Source organism: Balaenoptera borealis (genome assembly GCF_965194805.1).
Source record: "Balaenoptera borealis genome assembly, chromosome: 9".
NCBI lineage: Eukaryota > Metazoa > Chordata > Mammalia > Artiodactyla > Balaenopteridae > Balaenoptera > Balaenoptera borealis.
The window spans coordinates 15,911,974-15,932,473 of NC_138873.1; the positions used below are offsets into that span (position 1 = coordinate 15,911,974).

A 20,500-nucleotide genomic window follows, 5' to 3' on the forward strand; every position below is an offset into this window, starting at 1 on the left:
CTTACGTAGTAAATACAATTATCACCCCCATTTTTCAAATGAGGAAGACAGCCAGACAGGTTTAGTTACTTGCCTAAGGTGGTACAGCTAGTAAATGGCAATGCTGTGATTCGATCCTTGGCAGTCAGGTACCAGAGCACATCTCGTATGGCTAGAAAGACCTGGAAGCCACCAATTTTATAAGATAAAATTAATTCCGTGATCAGCGTCTCTAAGATCCCTTCAGTCCATATTCACTGAAGGCCTCCCATGACCAGGCATCATTCTGGGCACTGGGGAAGCAAAGCTGAACTTGATGCAGACCCTGCCTGCAGGGGACACAGCGTCCATGGAACACAGGCCAGTGCATGAATCCGCAAGCTCATTTTCATCCCTCTGTGCTAACTCTTATTTCTGCTTACCACAAAACTGAGACTTACACTAGGGGGATTTCTATGATATAGTTGTGCTGCTTAGTTTTATGTGTCAACTTGGCTAGACTGTGGTACCCAGTGATTTCATCAAATAGTAATCTAGGTGTTGCTGAGAAGGTATTTTGTAGATGTGGGTAATTTCTAAAAGCAGTTGATAGTAAATAAGGAGATTAAGCTCGATAGTGTGGCTGGGCCTCATTCAATCAGTTCAGGACTTTAGGAACAAAAACTGAAGTTTCCCAGAGAAGAGACATTCTGCCCCAAAACTGAAGCATTAACTCTCATCTGAGTTCTGGCCTGCCAGTCTGCCCAAAAGGTTTTAAACTTGCCAGCTGCTACAATCACATAAAATAATCCTTAAGATAATAATAATATGATAATATTGATAAATAACAATATTAATAAATAATATTATATTGATAATACATAATTCTGCAATTAAAAAAATAAATTTTATACACACACATATATACACATACACATTTGTATCGATATATGCATATGTGTATATGTATGTGTGTATTCTATTGATTCTGTTTCTCTGGTGAACCCTGAGGGAACAATAGTTTTGTTAAAAAATCTCAAGATTAAGAGTTGAAGATTTGGGTATGAGTCCCAGATCCATCACATACCAGCTCTGGAAACTTCAGAAATTTCTGGAAGACATAAAAATTACCTTCAGAAATTCTCTTCAAGCTTTAAATTCCTTATTTATAAAGTGACAGTAAAAATTTTTTTGAATAATACTACTTGCCTCAACTCTATTTCATAGAGTCGATGTGATGAGCATCAAATAATACAGATGAAAATACTTTTTAAACAAAATGCCACACCAGTATCAGTTATTAAATTCCAAAGGCATATTTCTTACAGGTGATAGGTGACTATTTCTTTTCCTTTCCAACTTTGCACAACTGGCCTCAAAGTGGGACAATAAAAAGACGGTGCTTGGCGCCAGAGGGAATGAATGAAGACGAGCCAGCTGGAGGTCACGGCGAGTCAGGGCCAGGAGGTGATCAATACATGCCGCGGGGCATCGGGGAGGACAGAGGCAGGCAGGCAGGACCTGTGTGCGCTCTGTTGGCATGGAGACAGAGGAACGAAGGTATTTTCCATCAACCCTGCAATCTCCTTAGGAGACACATTGTAACAGGGAAGAGCCAATCCTGACTCCATGTTGGACCTGTTTCTTTTACTTTAACCTTTGCTTCCTATTGCTTTTGTTCACTAAACGGATACTGTCTATACATAATGGCCTGCCTCGGGGAACCCCGCCCCTCTGCTTGAATGTTAAACCAAAGTGCCTTTGTTCAGGGAAGTATCCTGACCCGGTCCACCTGTGAATGGCTGCAAGAAAGAAGAAATTAACACATCCCCACCCCGAGGCTGGCCATTCCAGGGGATATTTGCAAGATTGTGGCCTTTTTATTTTACTTCCCCACCGCCTCCCCCTCTCTGTTCTATAAAAGAAACTGGCATCCAAACCCCGATGAGATGGTGTTTTGGAGACATTAGTCTGCCATCTCCTCGGTCCAGCTTTCTGAATAAAGTCACATTCCTTGCCTCAACACCTCGTCTCCTGATTTATTGGCCGGTCATGCGGTGAACAGAGCAAGCTTGGACTCCGTCACAGCGTGACCACGAAAACCAACAGGCAGAGTGCCTGCTCCGAGCCTTGCAGTGAAACTACTGGCCGAAGCCTTGGGATCTTGGGTCAGGATGTCCCTGGGCTCCGGCTGAGCAGCCCCCTGTGATTTGAGAGGTGGGGAGGGAACCCCTCAACCCACCAGTGGGCCAGAAATAAGTCTTCGGAGATGTACAGCCTTTGGCAGGGTTAGGAGCGGTGTCCCGTGGGAGGGGTGCCTCCTTGTAGGTTGCACGTGGGAAGGGCACGAGACGTGGGGCGCAGAGGGCCGGGGAACCCAGTGAGTGTGCTTGCGAGCAAGGCACCCTGTGTGCCGCATGCAGAAGGGCGTGGACAAGTCAGCCACCAAACCACCCAGCAGCACCCCTGTCACTGGGACTCCCTGCAGTTACCTCCTCGTCTACACAACACGGAGGCCAAGGTGCCGGTGTAGCTGCGTTCCTCCAGGAGCCCCTGGTGACTCCGCGTGCTTCCGCCCCTGCATTACAGAGCGCTCAGCGGTCACCATCTCAGGTGTTTGGGGAGCAGCCTCCATCCAAGCCCTTCTCTTTACTCCTCTTTAAGCCAATGACACCAAAAGCCAAACGACACCACACCTGTAGGGCCACAGGGCCACTGAGTATTTCCCTGGTCTTCCGGGTTTTATCCAGGCCAACCAATTAATTCTGAGAACAAAACGCTTTCCTCTCAAATCCAACAGAGTCAACCCATTCCTCTAAATATCATAGTTCGAACTTAAAAGGTGTCAAGTGTGACTGGTGTGAGCTTGTTTGAAGCCCTGCAGCCTGTGGTCTGGAATTTCTCCATTTTCTCAAAGCTCCTTACCGTACACTTTTCATTGCAAATATTGATTTCACACTCAGCCCTCAAGACGTGTCATATTTTTCTTTTGTATTTTCAAGACTGTTCTGTGTTAATGTTATCTTTGTCTTCCAGGATTACCGCCATTCCCCATATGTTTTCTTCCCTAGATAATCATAAAAATTAAAAGCCTTCATTAGTATGCATCATTAAGGATGCCAAGTAATTCAAGCACATTTATGACTATGCGTCCAGTGAACACTGCCTGGCCCGCCCCGTGTCCCCAAGCAGCATCTGTTCTGGGGCTCTGGCTCCGAGAGGCAGGAAGCATTTCCGCACTGTACCGCCTGCTTGGGCCACACACCGGTTTCCAGAAGTGGGATAAGCCTCATTCTGTAAGAATTTTATGGAGAAGAGTGACTCTGGCACTCTGCTCCTCAAAGGTAATTGATAAACATCTGAGTTCAGGGCTTCCCTGGTGGCGCAGTGGTTAAGAATCTGCCTGCCAATGCAGGGGACACGGGTTCAAGCCCTGGTCTGGGAAGATCCCACATGCCGCGGAGCAACTCAGCCCGTGCTCCACAACTACTGAGGCTGCGCTCTAGAGCCCGCGAGCCACAACTACTGAAGCCCACGTGCCACAACTACTGAGCCTGCATGCCTAGAGCCCATGCTCCGCAACAAGAGAAGCCACCGCAATGAGAAGCCCGCGCACCACAATGAAGAATAGCCCCCGCTTGCCACAACTAGAGAAAGCCCACGCACAGCAATGAAGACCCACTCAGCCAAAAATAAATAAATTTACTTAAAAAAAAAAATCTGAGTTCAAGCAAGAGGTTCCCATAAAAATGATAAAACGTGCAAGCAGCATATTGGATGGAAGGAAGGAAGGGAGGGAGGGAGTCATGGACTATCAGGGAGAAAGGGGAGGTGACAGATTTTGTGACTCTCCAAAATCATCTCGGGAGCATTTGACAGTATCTAATAGGTTTAGAGACACAGGTAGCCTCAGCCCGGTGGTACTCAGAGCAGGACCATGCACTAGCTAGTTGGCCAAATCTGCCAGCATACTGTGTACAGTCCTCAAATTAAGAATGGTTTTTATATTTTTACAGGATTGTGAAGAAGTTGGCTTGGAGGGTGGGGTGTAGGGAGAGAATTGACAGAGGCTGTCAAAAGCTTTGTGGCCACAAGGCTGAAAATTTTTATGATCTGGCCCTTTACAGGAAAAGTTTGCTCTGGAGTTTCCCAAACTTGCCTGATCATTTTAAGACTCACCTGTGAAGACAGTAACACGCATAGATCCCCTGTAATGACGAGTCCTTCATAGCATTGTTCATAATCACTAAAAGTCGGGGCCTAAACATCCATCCAGGAGAGAATGGACACCTCCTGTAGAATAAATGAAGTGGCCAAATTATCACACAGGAAATTTTCACATGTAAAAACCAGGTTACAGACAGATACATGGAATACGATGCTATTTACATGAAGTTTTTAATGCAGTATTGTTTATGGATCCTACATAAGTAGTGAAAGTATGAAGACATGCATGGCAAGGATATACACCAAATTCAGGTTCATATTTACAGCTGCAGAGAGAGAGGGAAGGGTCAGCGAGGTGTATAAAGAGGGCTTCAGTTTTATCTGTTTCCCTTCTTAAGCTTATGACTAGTAGATAAATAGGTGAATAGATACAGATATTTACATGGATATAGATAGATACAGATATAGATTTTTTTTTTTTAATTTATTTATTTGGCTGCTTCAGGTCCTAGTTACAGCACACGGGCTCTTCGCTGCGGTGTGAGGGCTTAGCTGCCCCGCAGCACGTGGGATCTTTGTTCCCCAGCCAGGGATTGAACCTGAGTCCCCTCCACTAGGCGGATTCCTAACCACTGGACCACCAGGGGATTCCCCAGATATAGATATTTTGATATTGTTCCTTGGATTTTTTTGTACACTAGAAATATTTTGTTGTAATAATTTCTTTTTAAAATTACTGCTCAGTAATTTATAGCTTTTAATAGATATTCCAAGAAACTGAAGTCTTTTAGGGTCAATATGTGGATCACATGAAAGAAAATGCACAGTCTCTGTTCCCTTTTTAGATTAATTTATCAAGTGATGAAGATTTAAAATATCAAGTGACTTTTTCTAATCATTTTAGGGCGTGATGTCAACTGGGTTGATGCTTGATTAAGGAGGTTCCTCCATTTCTTCCCCTGGAATTCCTTTTACACTTTGGTTTTTCTGGTTGAAGGAGGGAACATAGCTTCTGTGAGCTTCTTTCTGAAAGCAGCAAAGAATGCTGGTCAACATCTTTATTAAATACATGGACAGGTGGAGACTGATTTGGGGAAGAGCCAGGAGTGAAAGTCAGTGGGGTAGGGATAGGCAGGGGATGGCGGTTTAGCAGGCTGTGGTCTCAGCCGGGCTTACAACAAAGACACACTGGGAGAGAAAAAGAATGCAGCCTAAGGCAGCCAGGGAAGAAATCGTACAGATGATGCTTCCAGACAGAATGAAACAGATTGGAGCTGCCAGAGTACGGTGAGACCTGCAAATAAAACCTCGGGGCTAGGAGAAAGGATTCTGCTAGGAGAAAGGATTCTGCTAATTGGAGTGTATAATTTAAGAGGTGAACACAGTACAAAGCCCTAGAGGGACTGACTGCAGGTTTAATTAAAGATGATTTTCCATAGCCTTGTCCTTGATTTAAAAAACATCGCCCTGAGAAATGCTGGAAAAAAACATGTGTGCTTTGTTAGACGGATTTCTCCTTCTTTGAAACTTAGATATGGAGGTCCATTTTCCTACCCATAATTTTCCCCCATGGGGATGGCTACTGGATCTAGGGTACTTACTCAGTGGCCACCTCCACCCACAGCCAAGTATGACCCCAAGAGGGAGAAATGATACAAACACATTTCAATACTAACAAGTAGAAAGTGTAATACACAGACAACAAAGATCAAATCAAAAGTTCTTTCAGGTCCTCCAAGCTTCTAACTATGGAATTGGAGAGCTTGAGAACTGTGAGGTACAGACACTTGTCCCTCACAGGCAGGTGCTCCAGTCTTGCTTCTAGAGACTCCTGATGGTGGCCTTGCAGACTTAAGGTGTGCTGTCAACTCCTCTGAACTCCCCCTGGTTTCACACCTGTGGTCGAGCAGAATCAGATCAACGATGGGAACAGATCAAGAAGGAAGAGGGAGGAGAAAAAGCAAGGGCCTTAAGGGTAGAGATCATCATTTTTAAAACTGAAAATGAGCAAGAAAAGTATTCTAAGTAACTACATGCAGTATCTCTCTATATAATAGTAGTAGGGTGCTGTATGTTTATATATGCTAATATACATATAAACTCTAATCCTGTTGCTTTCCCACTTTACAGATAAAGAAAGCAAGGGGCAGACACTTAAGGCAGCACCTGAAATCACATAGATAGTAAGCAGCAGAGCTGGGGCTGATTCCAAGCCCAATGCTACTGATTGATTGATTGATTGATTGGCACCATGTCTATGCAGCTACTCAAGCTTCCGATCTGATGAACATACTTACCATACTTACTTGCTTCTGGTAGATGGTTTTTTTTTTTTTTTGGCCGAGCCTTGCGGCTTGCGGGATCTTAGTTCTCTGACCAGGGATCGAACGTGGGCCCTTAGCAGTGAGAGTGTGGAGCCCTAACCACCGGACCACCAGGGAATTCCCCTGCTTCTGGTTGATGTTTATGCTGTGCCCGACCTTTTGCATTTATTGTTCATTTGCACCTTTCTACTCCACAAGATAGTTAAGGCAAATATTCTTAATTTTAAGAGGAGGAAACAGAAGCCCAGACAGAATCAGTTGCCCAAAGACCCCAGGCTGGGGTGTGACAGATCCAAGTGTTTTTTTCACTCTGCCAACCTCCTAGAGCCCACTTGAGGCCCACTGTGGGCCTTATCACAGTGAAGACCGCGCCTGCCCCATCCACCCCCTTGCAAACTTCAATCTCATGGCCCCTCGGGTATTGTTCTGAGCAAGACCTTTCTCTATGATATTTGTATTGCATGAAATTTTCTGTGGCGGAAATATGCAGATCGATGTACCAGAATCACAGACTGCTTCATCTAGCACCAAGGGAGGGCCTGCCTCAATGCATATTTAGTTTTGCTATTTTAAAACTTTTAATTATGAGAGATGCCCTTACTTTGTTTGGGGAGGCTTATATCACAAGATGGGGGCCAAAAGACGTGATGGCCCATACACAGCCCTCACACACCCAGACCCTCCCCCTCAATAAGGAATCTGACAAAAGCAAAGATGATTAAAGTTTAAGATCCCTACCAAGAGTATGTGCTGGTTAACTTGAAGGAGAACAAATGTCTGATTGTTGGGTCTTTGATGAATGTGGTGGAGGGTGTGATGTGGAGGAGGGCAGAGGACAAGGGGCCCCCCTGTGGCTGCTGAAAACTCTTCTAGTAGGTGCTGCTAACCCCACCCATCATAACAACCTAAGCTTGCTTCCTATAGGAGTCTTTCTTGTAAAATAAGTGGCCCTAAGGGAACTATATTCAATATCATGTGATAACTCATACTGGAAAAGAATTTTAAAAAGAATGTGTATATATATGTCTATGTATGACTGAATCACTTTGCTGTACAGCAGAAATTAACACAAAATCGTAAATCAACTATACTTCAATTTAAAAAAACAAATATAAAATCAGCGGCACTATAGCTTGGCCTCAGGGCCACCATTTAAAATGAAAGGGGGAGACCAGAGGCGGCAGCAGCATTATTTTAAAAACCTGAAATGCAGAGGGTGGTGGGCAAGCTCCATCCACTTTCCTGAGGAGACAATCCCATCTGACAACTACAGGTAATTTAAAAGCTCTTGCGTAATGAGGACCTACTGTATAGCACAGGGAGCTCTACTCAGTGCTCTGTGGTGATCTAAATGGGAAGGAAATCCAAAAAAACAGGAGATATATGTATACGTATAACTGATTCACTTTGCTGTACAGCAGAAAATGACACAGCAGTGTAAAGCAGCTATACTCCAACAAAACAAAAACAATAAATAAATAAATAAATAAATAAAAGCTCTTGCAAAGCCTTGGGTGGAAAACCAATGCAATTTCCAAACTCAACAAATCCCGTATAAAGATCTGAAGAGTTAGTCGTAAAACATCCATGGCAGACATTAACATGTACTTTCCCAATTACTCATAAATAACCCCCAAAGACTTTTCACTGAAACTCTGACAACATAAAAATAATGACCCCCTTAGTAATGAAGTTAGTATTTGAGGGAGTTGACTGGATTAATGATTGGTTATCAGTTTAAAACCTCTTCATTTCTGCTCATTTTTCCCCAGATGATCATCACTGAATTAACATTCAGTTTGATATTTGTTGTTGGCAATAAAATGGGAGTTTCAACTCTTAAAGGGTTTCTGCCTTCAGGGTCTGCAGCTCATTAGAAATATTGCTTTGTCTGTTTCATCCTCTACATGGATGAGTCATTCTTGATATCAGGGAGGGGTAAGGGTGGGCGACTGCTTAAGTAAGGGCAATTTCTGTTCCAAACATTAAATGTGCAGCCTGCTTGCAGAGTGGCTTTATGAAGTATCTTTCACGTTTCCTCCACATAAAGATCATAAATCCAGCACCTTGGATTAAATGAGACTCATGATAAAACACGAACAAAAAGAGCAATTAAGAGCTTCCTCCTAGAAGTTATAAAATATTTTATGGAATTTAAATTCCCGGCCCAAATATAACACAATAACTTTCTTTCTTTGCACACCTAGGAAACAACAGAAGAATGTACAGAAAAGTGGTTTGTTGAGGGCCAGGGCATCATTCTTATCCTTTCTTTTTCCCAGGGACAGGATGATAAAGTGTGGACTTTTCTTCCACTCCTTGCTCTGCATTGCACACCAGTGTTCACATGCTTGTCCTTCACGTGTTTGCTTGTTTGATGACCTAAACAAGATGCTAGAAGGGATGGGAGAGGGAGGAGGAGGAAAGGTATTTCTCCAGGTGTTCTGTCAGCCCCGGGTGTGCACAGATTAGGCAAAGGGCTTTGGCCTTTGAAGCAGACCTGTGAAGCTGAACCTGTTCAAGGTAAATCTACACCAAAGGCTTGTGACCCTCAGAACCTATGGGCGGAGCTCACCACAAAAAGCAGAAGAGGAAAGGGACGTGGAACCCACCTCCCAAACGAGCCGGTGTGTGAGTGAGACGGGACCAGCCCCACTGGCTTCCCTGCCGGGCAGACTGATGCTTGCTTCGGAACAGCATCTCGGGGAGAAGCTAATATGCGTGGAAGGAATTCAGCAGAGTAGAACCTCCCTCTGAGGATGAGGTGGGAAGGAAGGAGACCAGGACATCAGGGAGGTCTGAGGCCCAGGACGGGAGGCTGGGCTCACCCCAGCTCTTCTGGGACAACCAGCAACCCTGGCTTCCTGCAAGGCTGCAGCCTCCAGAGCTCGGGGTCCTGGTTCTTCACCTGTTCTAGGTATGGACATTTGGGGAACCTGAGGAGAGCCTAGACCCTCTCCTCCCCAAAATGTTCCCACCTCTCTGCTGCTCTTTGTGTCTCTCCTTTCTGGCACTCTTTCTCTCTCTCTCCCTGGCACATGATCTCTCTCTGCTGCTCTGTGTGTGGCTCTATCTCAGTCTGGTCTCTTCCTCTCTCTCTTACAAAGTTTCGGAGATGTTGAGGACCCCCTTAAGGCAGGGAGTTCTCAACTCTAAAAGGAGCACACGTTTGAAACAAAAAATAAGTTTAAAAAAAAACCCAAACAAACAACTACGCTTTTTTTTTTTTTTTTAAAAAGCAGTTTGGGAGGTTTTATTCAACTCCTCACCCATCATTAATTTCAGAAAGAGGTGATTCTCTAAGGCTTTGGAGCAGTCTATTAAAGAGATACAAGCCTACACTAGAGATTGTATATTTTGGTAACCCATGTTGGGAGTACAGCCAAAAACAGTGAGGTGCTGTGCTAACTGCTATAAAAATACATTTTTAAAAAAGATGCATTGCCTTATTTATCCCATAATCCATAGCTCAGAAAGGGGGTTTGAGTCAGCAATGACCCCTTTTAAGAATCTAATCCACACCAGGAGTGATTTCCTACTATTGTACTAACAATAGGAAAACCAAACTGTAAATCACTTACCCTCAGGCAACTTGTGACCCAGAGGAGCGTGTGGGGTTACACTTTATATGGATCACCTTGCAATCTGGGAGCACCAGATATTCATTCCATGAGCTCACTTTGCTATTTCTGGATTCAGTGACCACTGGGTAGACTGTGATACTGCAAATAAATTATGCTCACTAAACTGCTTTTGGAGTTTAATTTGGGAACATCAAGATGACAGGTGATAATATGCTACTCATTATTTAGGCACGTATTTTAAAGAGAACGATGCAAGGCAAGAACTGCCATTTGCTTGTCTTCTCTACCTCACTCTAGAGTGTCGTTTTTCTGTAAATAAGGTATGTTGCTCTTCCATCAGCCCATTTTCCCTGATCTCCACCAGGCGGCATCCCCCTTTTGTTGCTAACAAGGAGGAGAGAGAACGTAGCTTTTGTGAAAGTAAATTCTGTCCACAGAACACCCATTTCCAGGCATAAAATCTCTTTAAAGAAAACTTCTGACCCTGTATAGTTGAAAATGATGGATCAGATTAGGGTCTAAACACAAGAAATTATCTACTAGTTACAAGAATGATGCAAATCATACTCAAAGAGACCAGGAAGACTGACCATTGTCAAGACTTGGGTAGGGTATGAGACTTGACCCTACTTCCAAGCTGACAAGTTAGCCCGTCCCAGCACCATGGATGCACCAAAGACCGGACACTCCTGGATCAGAGAGAGAGGACGGCTTATCACTCACAGCAACAACAGCATCCAGAGGAGCAGCATTTCTTGGCAGTGATTTTGTAAGTCCCAATTCCCACAGGGGGTTGCAAAGAAGGCTGGGTGACAACTGCACTTGCGGAGGGTTGCACTGTAGGAGAAAGAACGCTGAGCTTAAGGAACTCGCATTTTTATTTTTAATTTTTTTTAATTTTTTTATTTTCTGGCTGCACCACGCAGCATATGGGATCTTAGTTCCCCGACCAGGGATCGAACCCACGCCCCCTGCATTGGAAGTGTGGAGTCTCAACCACTGGACCACCAAGGAAGTCCCCGGAACCTGCATCTTTTATAATGGGCAGTAAGCTCACGTGCATTTTGCTTTAGAGGGAGAAACAATCTCTATCCTCCAAGGCTGTTTGCTGCACATACAAACATATTGAAAACATTTGTCCATAACTAAGGCAATGTCTGCCCACAGACATGCAGAAACATGAGAGACCTGTGTAGAATTGTCTCCTTACAAGGATAACACTGAATTTATATATATGTGTGTGTGTGTGTGTGTGTGTGTGTGTGTGTAAATGTGATCAAGTCAACAGCACTAACGTTAAAAGTGCCCTTTTTTAAATCCCCATGTTTGATAGGACTTCCTACCTCTAGAATCCACCAAAACAAGGTGAACCCCAACCAGCAAGGTCATTTAATACACCCTACTTGAAGAGCCTAAAGTCAAAGGCAATATGTATCAGAGATAAATCTGGCCTTATTTATTCAATGGAGCCAATAAAAGCACCAGGAAAAGAGATTTCCAGGACCTAATTTGCAGTTGTTCTCGTATCATTACTCTACTGAGATGCCCGTCTGGTGTGCTGTGGTGGGAACGTGCACACAGCCAAGAGAGGTGGAGAACAGTCCAGTCTTACACAAACAATTCATCCCCAGGCAAGCAACACCACAGTGGCATCAGAACCCTTAAGAAGTGAGGCATTTCCAGCCCTTGTGTCTGAGTCGGGGCAGAAGGGAACTCCATGAAGTCTGGATTGTTCTTTCTTGCTCACAGAAGACTGTCAGAAGCCACCCGATTTTCACAGGCAAATTACAAACACATAGCTAGTTCCATCCCGAATCCCAAAGGGAATGGCACTAGCTCTCAGTAGTAACTCTCCAGGATCCTTTGGGTTGAAATAAATTCAAGGAAGAAGAAAACAGCAATGTGGAAAATCACCAGTCCCCCCTGTCTGTGTCCAATTTGAAACTGGCTTTCCCAAAGTTCCAATTACCAAATACACTGAGTTCTTCTGTGTTTTTGGACAGACCACAGACAAGGGGTCCTCCCCACCCACAGTACTTCCCCGCCAAGCCATCTTAAGCCATTTGAGCCATCAAAGGGTCCTGAGGCTAGTGCCCAAAGCAGGGGTGAAAGGAGGGGGATGAGAGGGGTGGGAGGAAGCTCCCGCAAAGTGCCTGCACTCAGGGAAGGTCCTCCAGAAGCAGAGGGAAACCCCAGCATCTTTGACTCGGAAGCAAAAATGAGGTGGGAGCGGGGGAGTGTCAATCAGCAGTCACACGAACAGGTGGCTCTGGGCCTGGGCGTCTCACCGAGTAACAACACCCGAGGGGCAGCAAAAAGAACGACAAGCTCAATCCCAGTGGGCTGGGCGTGGAGCAATGCCCACAGCAGCGCTATGCCACAGGGCAAACATCTGGCTCCCACTTCTGACCGTGGAAAGGGACAAGGTCATCTCCCAGATGCTCTCCAACCTGCATCTCCAGGGGTGGGCCTAGTGCTTGGCTGGCTATCTCTTGGCTGTGGCCCCTTCTCTGTACCCCTCCGTGAAATGGTAGTCATGACTCAAAGAGGGCTCATGTTCCCAACCATTTAGTCTTCTTGGAAAGAGCCAGATGTAACCACATACTCCCCGACTGTTGATAAACTGATTCCGCGCAGCACACAGTCCTTCATGGGGACTCCAGGTTGTAAATGAAAATCAAATATCTGTGTGTTACAAGAATTGGAAACCACATTACCCTGGGCTGCTCTTTCTCCTAATTTTGTTCTCTCAGGAAACTGATGAAAGGGTGCTCCATGCGAAGCTGCTAAGGCCAAGCCCAGGAGCTTTTTGTTAGGGGAGAAGGCATGAGAGCCCGGAAACAGAGGGGCCGCAGTACAGAGCCTGCCTGTCCTGCGGCTCGGGAGCCGTTCGTTCTCAGGACTGAGAGAGAACCGGCAGGTGGCCGAGGACCCCTCTGACCACAGAGCCTCCCCACGCCCACCCGCCAGCTCAGGGGCCCGGCTCACTATAGATGGAGTTCCCAGCTTTCACTCCTGCGCATGGGACTGACAGTAGCCCCTGTAAGAGGCAGATAAGCCTAATGGTCAAAGGGTTTGAATCTCAGCTCTGTAACTGTGTGACCTCAGGTAAGCTGCTTAACCTTTCTGAGTTGATTTTCTTATCTGTAAAGTGAGGATAACGCAACCCACCTCATGAGATTAATGTCGAGATTTAATGAGATAAGGCAGGTAAGCATTTAGCACAATGATCAAGAAATGGGAACTATTATTATGATTGTTGTAAATGGACACCACTCCGTAAAGTTTAAACTTAGATTCCCCAGTGTTCGAGAGATCACTGGGCCAGAAGTTGGATACTTTGCAGTCATTTCCCTAGGGCTGTGCTTTAATTCCCCTCCAGCAGAAAACACAAGGAGAAATAGTTAATGTGCTCACATCACAGCTGCCACCTGCCGTGACAGCACAAGCAGGATGCTATGTGATCAGATGTGTGCATCAGACTACACAAGAATGACCCAGTGGCCCAGGGCCGCTCAGCCTGGGGACCTTAAAAAATGCCTAAGCTCTGCTCCTACAAATTCTGATTAAGTTGGTCAGGACTGGGGTCTAGGCATCAGCTGTTTTTAAAGCTTTCCAGGTGATGCAAACGTACACTCAGGTCTAAGAACCACTCTCCTAGCTGGGAAGGAAACAGTTGAGTTTTCTTGAAGAATCTTTTATCATATTTATTCAATTGGCAAACACCAGGGGCTTGATTTATAAGACCCAGTTCTAACCTCAAGGATCCTAGAGTCGAACAGAATAGCCAGTAGTAATACCGTGGAGACATGCCACGAAGCTGTGCACACACTTAGGAGGGGTCCAATCCAGCTCTCCATAGAGACTGTTGGTGGAGAGGGTGTTCCAGACCCAGGCAATAGTTTTAGCAAAGCTTTGGAGGAAAAAAATACAGAGAACCTTCCAGACACCCCAAGGAATTCAATATGACTGGACATTAGTCTAAGGCCAAAAGAGAAGGCTGGAGAGGCAGGGACCAATTCCTTGTAGGGAAGTCAGAAGGGTTTGGGTTTTAAGTAGGCGGGTGGAGTGATCAGAACTGTCTTTGGGAACGATTATTCTGGCTACTGGGTGGAGAACAGCTCAGAGGGAGGTAAGACCGGCCGGCCAGGGGGAAGCCAATTCCAAGGTGGTTGCAGGAATCAAGGCAAGATTCCACCAGGGGCAGATCTGAGTGGCACTGGCGGGGGAAGAGCTTAGAGACTAAGGGTGTGCTGGGACCGGGATGGGGGGTCGAGGAGGAGGTCCAAGCCTGTGGCTTGAGCGCTCAGGGGAGTCAGAGGATGCCAGTCCCTGAGCAAGGGCAGGGAGGAAAGGCAGGCAATGTGTGACGTGGTAGCATCAGAGGCCTTTGGAGGAAAAGTTCATTCTTATTTCCTCTGAAGACCGTAACTTGGGCTGGTCAAGCCTAACAGAAGTCCTGCAAATTCTCATTTTTCTGTACTCACAGGGTGCATGGGATTCTAAGAATAATTGGAGTATCTGATTAATCTGAAATCTTGAGGATTTACACCAGATGGGCAAAAGGGAGTTGTAGTGAAATGCAAGGGCATGGCCTGAGAGAGGCAGGCAGGGCCAAGGGCACAGAGTCACTTTCTGTTTCCTTCTCAAGCCGGGAAGGTGTCCCGGCCCCTTTGTTTTCACTGCCTGATCTGGACACACCTCAGGTGAGGTCTAGGATCAAATGACCAAAGACCTGAAAATGAAAAGCTAGAGAGAGGTGCTTGGTACCCTTGTCTGCAGAGCATCTGACAAAGTGAAATCATCACGTCAATGTTGTTTTTTCCAAGGCAAACACGTAAGCAGAACTGTAAGCAGCTTCATTTATTTGCGTAAATAGCTTGTAAATAAATCATTGGTAAACATTACAAAATTAAATACATTTTCAAAAGCTTGCCAGTGTACGTAAAATTCACAAACATAGTTCTTTTAAAAAATAAAATATGTTCTGAGCACCCTTGATATAAAATGCCTGACCCCTGTCCTCTGACAGGGCCACCTAGAGACACCTTACAGTATGGGTGGTTTCTGTGGGGAGGCAGTGGGGACCTCCTGGAGGAAAGCAAGAGTTTCTCCTCTGACCTTTGACCCCGCCCACATCCCTCTGCATTTTGATCCTTCTCCAAGGAGCTGGTATAGAACTGAGAGGGGCAGGGCAGGCATCCCAGGTTCCGCTCCAAGCAAAGGGATCAGGGTGCACAGTTAGGGCCAGAGTCCTCACCATATGCCACTGAGAGAAGCCAGAAATGAAATCTCCACCACGCTTCCAAACCAGCAAATGCTCCTGTATCCACTTTCTTGAGAGGAGGTGAGGCTTTCTCCCTTTTACACCCTGGTCTGATGCTGCCTGGGCACCGAAGTGACCAGATCTACTTCTAAGGAGGAAGAAACTTAATCTGCTCACTTCCTTATGACCTGCTTTCATGGAGAGAGAATAATACATAGTATTTGGTTGAAAGCAGAGAATGAATTGCTACACAGCGCTTCCTTGTTCCACTGCAAAACACCACTCAGGTACCATGGGCATTTCTCTAGAAATCTGAATAAACATTCAAAGAAAGGGTTCAGGAAACTTGAATAATACCACAAATGAGGCAATAAGTACATAACCTGGCAAAGCATCCGATTAACAAAATAATACAAAGTCCATAAATTAAGCCCTTGACCAACTCCACATTGTTGTAGTGTAGCTCATTAAAATAACGGATACACTGAATTCTTTCACTTTGGTGCATAAAGTGAATGTTGTAGGTCTCCAGCACTCACACGAAGAATACCTAGTGGCCTCTTGAAAACATACGTGCCGTGACCTCCAATGAAAGGACAACCACAAGTTTATTCCATCAATGTGAAATAAAACTCACATCAACATGTTAACTTAGTTGCCTGAAGATATATACAAGCACGAGAAATTCAACCTCTGAGTCAAATGTACAACTTAAGAAAAAAGCCTAAGAAAACCATCATCCCTGTATAGTTAGGCCCTAAACATCTGGTTTCTCCAAGAAGATGCCTGGCCCAGCCCAGCCCTGCGTGTCTGCCTGGTTTGTTAATCCCTGGCTGGGCTGAAACCAGAGTGGTGATGTCTTTGCTATTAAAATATCACACCAACAAAACCTTTAAAAACAACCAAAAAAAAGTAACGTTCTTGAATAAATGTCTAATAGATACCACCCCTCCCTACCCCCAAAAAAGTTGCTCATAAGGAGAACTATTCTTTAATAAAAGTCTTCGTGAAGTCGAAATCCCTTCATGGGTCTCCAGGAGAGTTCCACCTGGTCCGGAATTATACAGTCTTCTTCTGCGGGGGGCTCAGTTTCCTCATGCCTCTTACCCGGGAGAGCAGCTCCTTGATAAATTCCTAAGAGATCAGAAGAAGTTATATGAGGGGGTCACGCTATTAAAATTTGGGTTTAAAATCTGCTTGAAGTCATTGATGTCAACTGCAGTTAACCTTAGTTGATGAGCTTAGTTGGGTGTGTTAACTCAACTGGTACAATATAGGACATTTTTAAACAAATGAAGATGCTTAACCTTCACACCATCCTGCCTTCTCACTGTTGTACTCTTTAGAGAGAAAACCAAGCTGCCTTTACTCACTGACATTAACCACTTGGCCCCTGAAGGCCTATGTGGTTTAGATCAATTCCTCCCAACCTTTACTAAATCTTTAATCCGTGCATACAAATCACCTGGGGAGCATGTAGATTCTGAATGAGTAGGTCTGGTTGGGGCTGAAGATTTTGCATTTCCAACTGGCTGCCAAGTGATGCCAGCGTTAGTCTCTGGACCACACCTGAAATAGCAAGGCTAGACCAGTGGTCTTCAAATTTGAGTGCACATCAGAATCACCGGTTGGGGGGGGTACCTTATTATATAAACCAAAGAGTGCTGGGCCCACTCCCAGAGTTACTGACTCAGTAGGTCTGGGGTGCGGCCTGAGAATTTGCATTTCTAACTAGCTCCCAGGTGACACCTATGCTTCTGGTCTCAGAATATTACTGAGAACCACTGGTCTAGATCACAGTAAGAGTCTCTTGACTTTATTTGACTACAAATCACAGTTTGAAAAGAAAAACAGACACGTTTACATTTACAACCCAGTACGTACAAAAACATACCTGAAGTAAGAATTTAAAGAATGAATACTTACTATATGCCATGCACCCTATCGTTCCTATTCTGTTCTAATTTCATTTAAAAGGTAATGCTGGGGGAGACCCACTAAAATGATGTCGTGACTATTCATGGATGAAAACCCAAAGATTAAAGGACAACCTAGAATGCTTCCCACTTTAAACCCTCAGCAATCTTTCATTGTTGCCTCATGTATTAAAGTTTTTGCCTACCAAATGTCACATTTATTAGATAACAATTACTTTGTCCTCCTTTTTTATATTTGTTGAAGCAAAGCTGACAGCCAGTCAGACTTTCTGATCAGCAAAGGACAGCCAGTGCACGACAGAACTGCACACAGTAGGGGCATCCCAGAGCGAAAACACTAAGGAGACTTCCTCTCCGTTACGGCCTCTGAAAAACAGCTCTCAGACAACCTCGCCTACCAATTACAACCCCTAGTCATAGCACCCAGACTAAATGGTCCCTGTGCTTCTCTCCAGCTCTAAAACACAATATGCTTAAATAGTTAGTATTTTATTAGCCACCACGATTTCTTTTTTTAATAATCTTTTTGCTATTATAAAAGTAACATGTGCTTTTTCTAGAAAACCTGGAAAATACAAACCAGCAACAATTACTCTTCAGAATGAACCACTATTAACATATTTTCTTCTACGGAAATTATTTTTACCTAATTAAGATCATACTGTATAAATATATCTTTTTTTCACTTAGCATTATGTCAAGACTTTTTCCCACATTAGTCTTTTTAAAAATTAATTTTAATGGTTATACGGTCCTTTATTATACGGATGTTCTACAGTCTGCTTAATTCCTCCATCACTGGATATTCGGTTGGTTCCTGGCTTTTCAAAATTATAAATAATGCCACAATTAACATCTTTGTGTATAAATCTCTCTCTGCAATTTGGATTATTCCCTTTGGAGAGCTATCCAGTAGTACGTCAAAGGACATAAACATTTTAATCACCACTGTTTCTGAACTTGGACACAATGGAATACACGGGAGGTAAAATGACACCCTATTTTAGTTTTCTGAACACCACTTTTATCTAATTTAAGAACTTTCTAGGATGAAATAATGTCAAATTTCCCCACTTATATTAAATTTTCATTTTGTAAAGTTAAACGCATTTCCTGTTGCCTCCTTTACCATGTGGTTTAAACAATACGTAGGATACTGAGCATACAGTTTTAATTTCATTGTTTTTGCAATCTCTTACTCAAATGACTGCTGTGAAAATTTCAGCACTGGAGTGTAGTTTTCCTTTCCTTTCTTTTTATTTTTTTGAAGCAAAGGTCAAAATCACAAACCTTACCATTTATCTTAACTCTGGTCATATTTCTGCACTATTTTAATAACATTTTTCATAAAGACCATTATAAAAATAAAGACTAAAATCACATAAGGAATAATGTACCCTAAGCTACAGACGTTTCTTCTTCAAGAGAAAAGCGATTTGGTAATTTAAATCACATTCAAATTTTCTCCAAAAATTGGTCATGCTGTACATAAGTCTCAGTGATTAAAAAGTTTAAATAATGCATCTTATATTTATGATATATTGACATTAATGAAAAACTCTAATTTTAAGTTTTATATTAATGCAATTTATATGTCTATAACTTAATATAACTGTATTGTACATATTTTAAACCATTCAATAAATTTGCATAATGAGATGCTCAGCTAAGTTAAAAAATAGCAAGACCAATATTGATTCTTCAGAGAGAAACTTGATAACACCACTTGCACAGAAAGATTCTGTTGATCACAGATGATTCTCAAAGAAGATTCAAGGATCTCTAATCAAAAATACTGACTGATGGGTCTTGGCTTATATTACTCAAAAATACTTTATATAAGTAACAACATATGTCACTCACTTCCAAAACAGATCACTCGGACTTGGGTTGTGGACACTAATTTAGCCAAAGAAGGACTGCCCCTTTGAAGAAATGACTTCTGAGTTGAAACTTGAATTAATAAAAGAGAGCCAGCTTGAAGAAGATCTGGGGGTCTGGGTCATGGCACGTGTGCAGAGTCATTGCAGAGAAACAAGCAAGGACGTGGGTGTTCCTGGTGCGGAAAGGCCAAGGTGAGCATGATGGGCGCCACGCTGGAGGTGCGAGGGCTAGCTCACCAGGGCCTTGTAGGCCACAGGGAGGCCAAGAGGGAGTATCCTCGGTGTAATGGAAGACCACTGGAGGCTTTAAGTAGAGAAGTAACATCGTCTGGTTTAGGGTTTTAAAAGATTCCCTTTGGCTGCTATGTGGAGAATGAGTTTTATGAAGACAAGAGTGAAAGAGAGATCAGTTTGGAGCTGTTGCAATGGTCCAGGCAAGGGATGCCAGTGGCTTAGAGTAAGTCCATGGAAGACAAAATGGAAATAAATGGGTAGATCTGAGATCCATTTCAGAGGCAGAGCCTAGACCTTGCTGCTGGACTGAAAGTGGGAGCAGGTGCAGGGAGCAGGAACAGGAAAAAAGGAAATTAAGGTCGCTGATCCTCAGCAGAACACTGGCAGAAGGGCGATGATGATTACTGAGACGGGGGATAACTGGAGGGAAAAAACAACAAGTTTACAGACTTGAGTTGCCTAGTAGGTACCTGAGGGTAAATGTCAAGAAGTCAGATAAATGTAACTTCAGGTCTCAGCTCATGGCTGAAGACATAAATATGGGCATCACCAGCATGTAGATCAGTGGCTTTCACCTAAAAACAAAAACAAACAAAAAACCCTAAAAATCTCTATGTGATCTATCCATGGTTATAGCAACCTAGTACACAGAGATGCAAGAAGGAAACAAAAGTTTTATGTAAAAACATAACTTTTACTACATGTAAGATACTTTCTATTCTATTTCATATTTTGAAAAAAATACAGGTCAAGACCACTTAATGGTTACCACCCATAGTTTGTAAACACAATGATCTAGACCCAGGCTATTCAATACAGCAGCCCCTAACCACATGTGGCTATTTCAATTTAAACTAATTAAAATAAATAAAAATTAAAATTCACTTCCTTGGTCACAGTAGCCACATTTCAAATACTCAGTAACTATATACATCTAGTGGCTACCATATCGGACAATGCAGATACAGGATTTTTCCATCATCTCGGAAAATTCTGTCGAACAGCACAAGATGACAATACTTGGCATCACAAAACCAGATGAGAACACTTTGGAGGAAAGTGTAGATAGAGAGGAAGAAAAGGCCAAAACCAAGGCCGGAGGCCCTCTAACAAGTGAGATCTGGCAAAAGAGTTGGAGCCAGCAAAG

At 43.8% G+C, this 20,500-nt stretch overlaps 1 protein-coding gene across 2 annotated transcripts in view; it reads right to left on the reverse strand.

The window, feature by feature from the left end:
* Nucleotides 1–14,881: 14,881 nt before the first annotated feature.
* PPP1R14C (protein phosphatase 1 regulatory inhibitor subunit 14C) overlaps nt 14,882–20,500 on the reverse strand; it is an 88,207-nt gene continuing 82,588 nt past the window's right edge. The window contains exons 4-5 of one of the 2 annotated variants that reach the window (XM_082405588.1): nt 19,824–19,928; nt 14,882–16,433 (exon numbers count right to left, since the gene is read on the reverse strand). In XM_082405588.1, coding sequence (XP_082261714.1) covers nt 19,845–19,928 — 84 coding nt within the window. In that variant the 3' untranslated portion in view covers nt 14,882–16,433; nt 19,824–19,844. The remainder of the gene's footprint in view (nt 16,434–19,823; nt 19,929–20,500) is intronic. The other variant, XM_082405589.1, reaches the window with a different exon arrangement.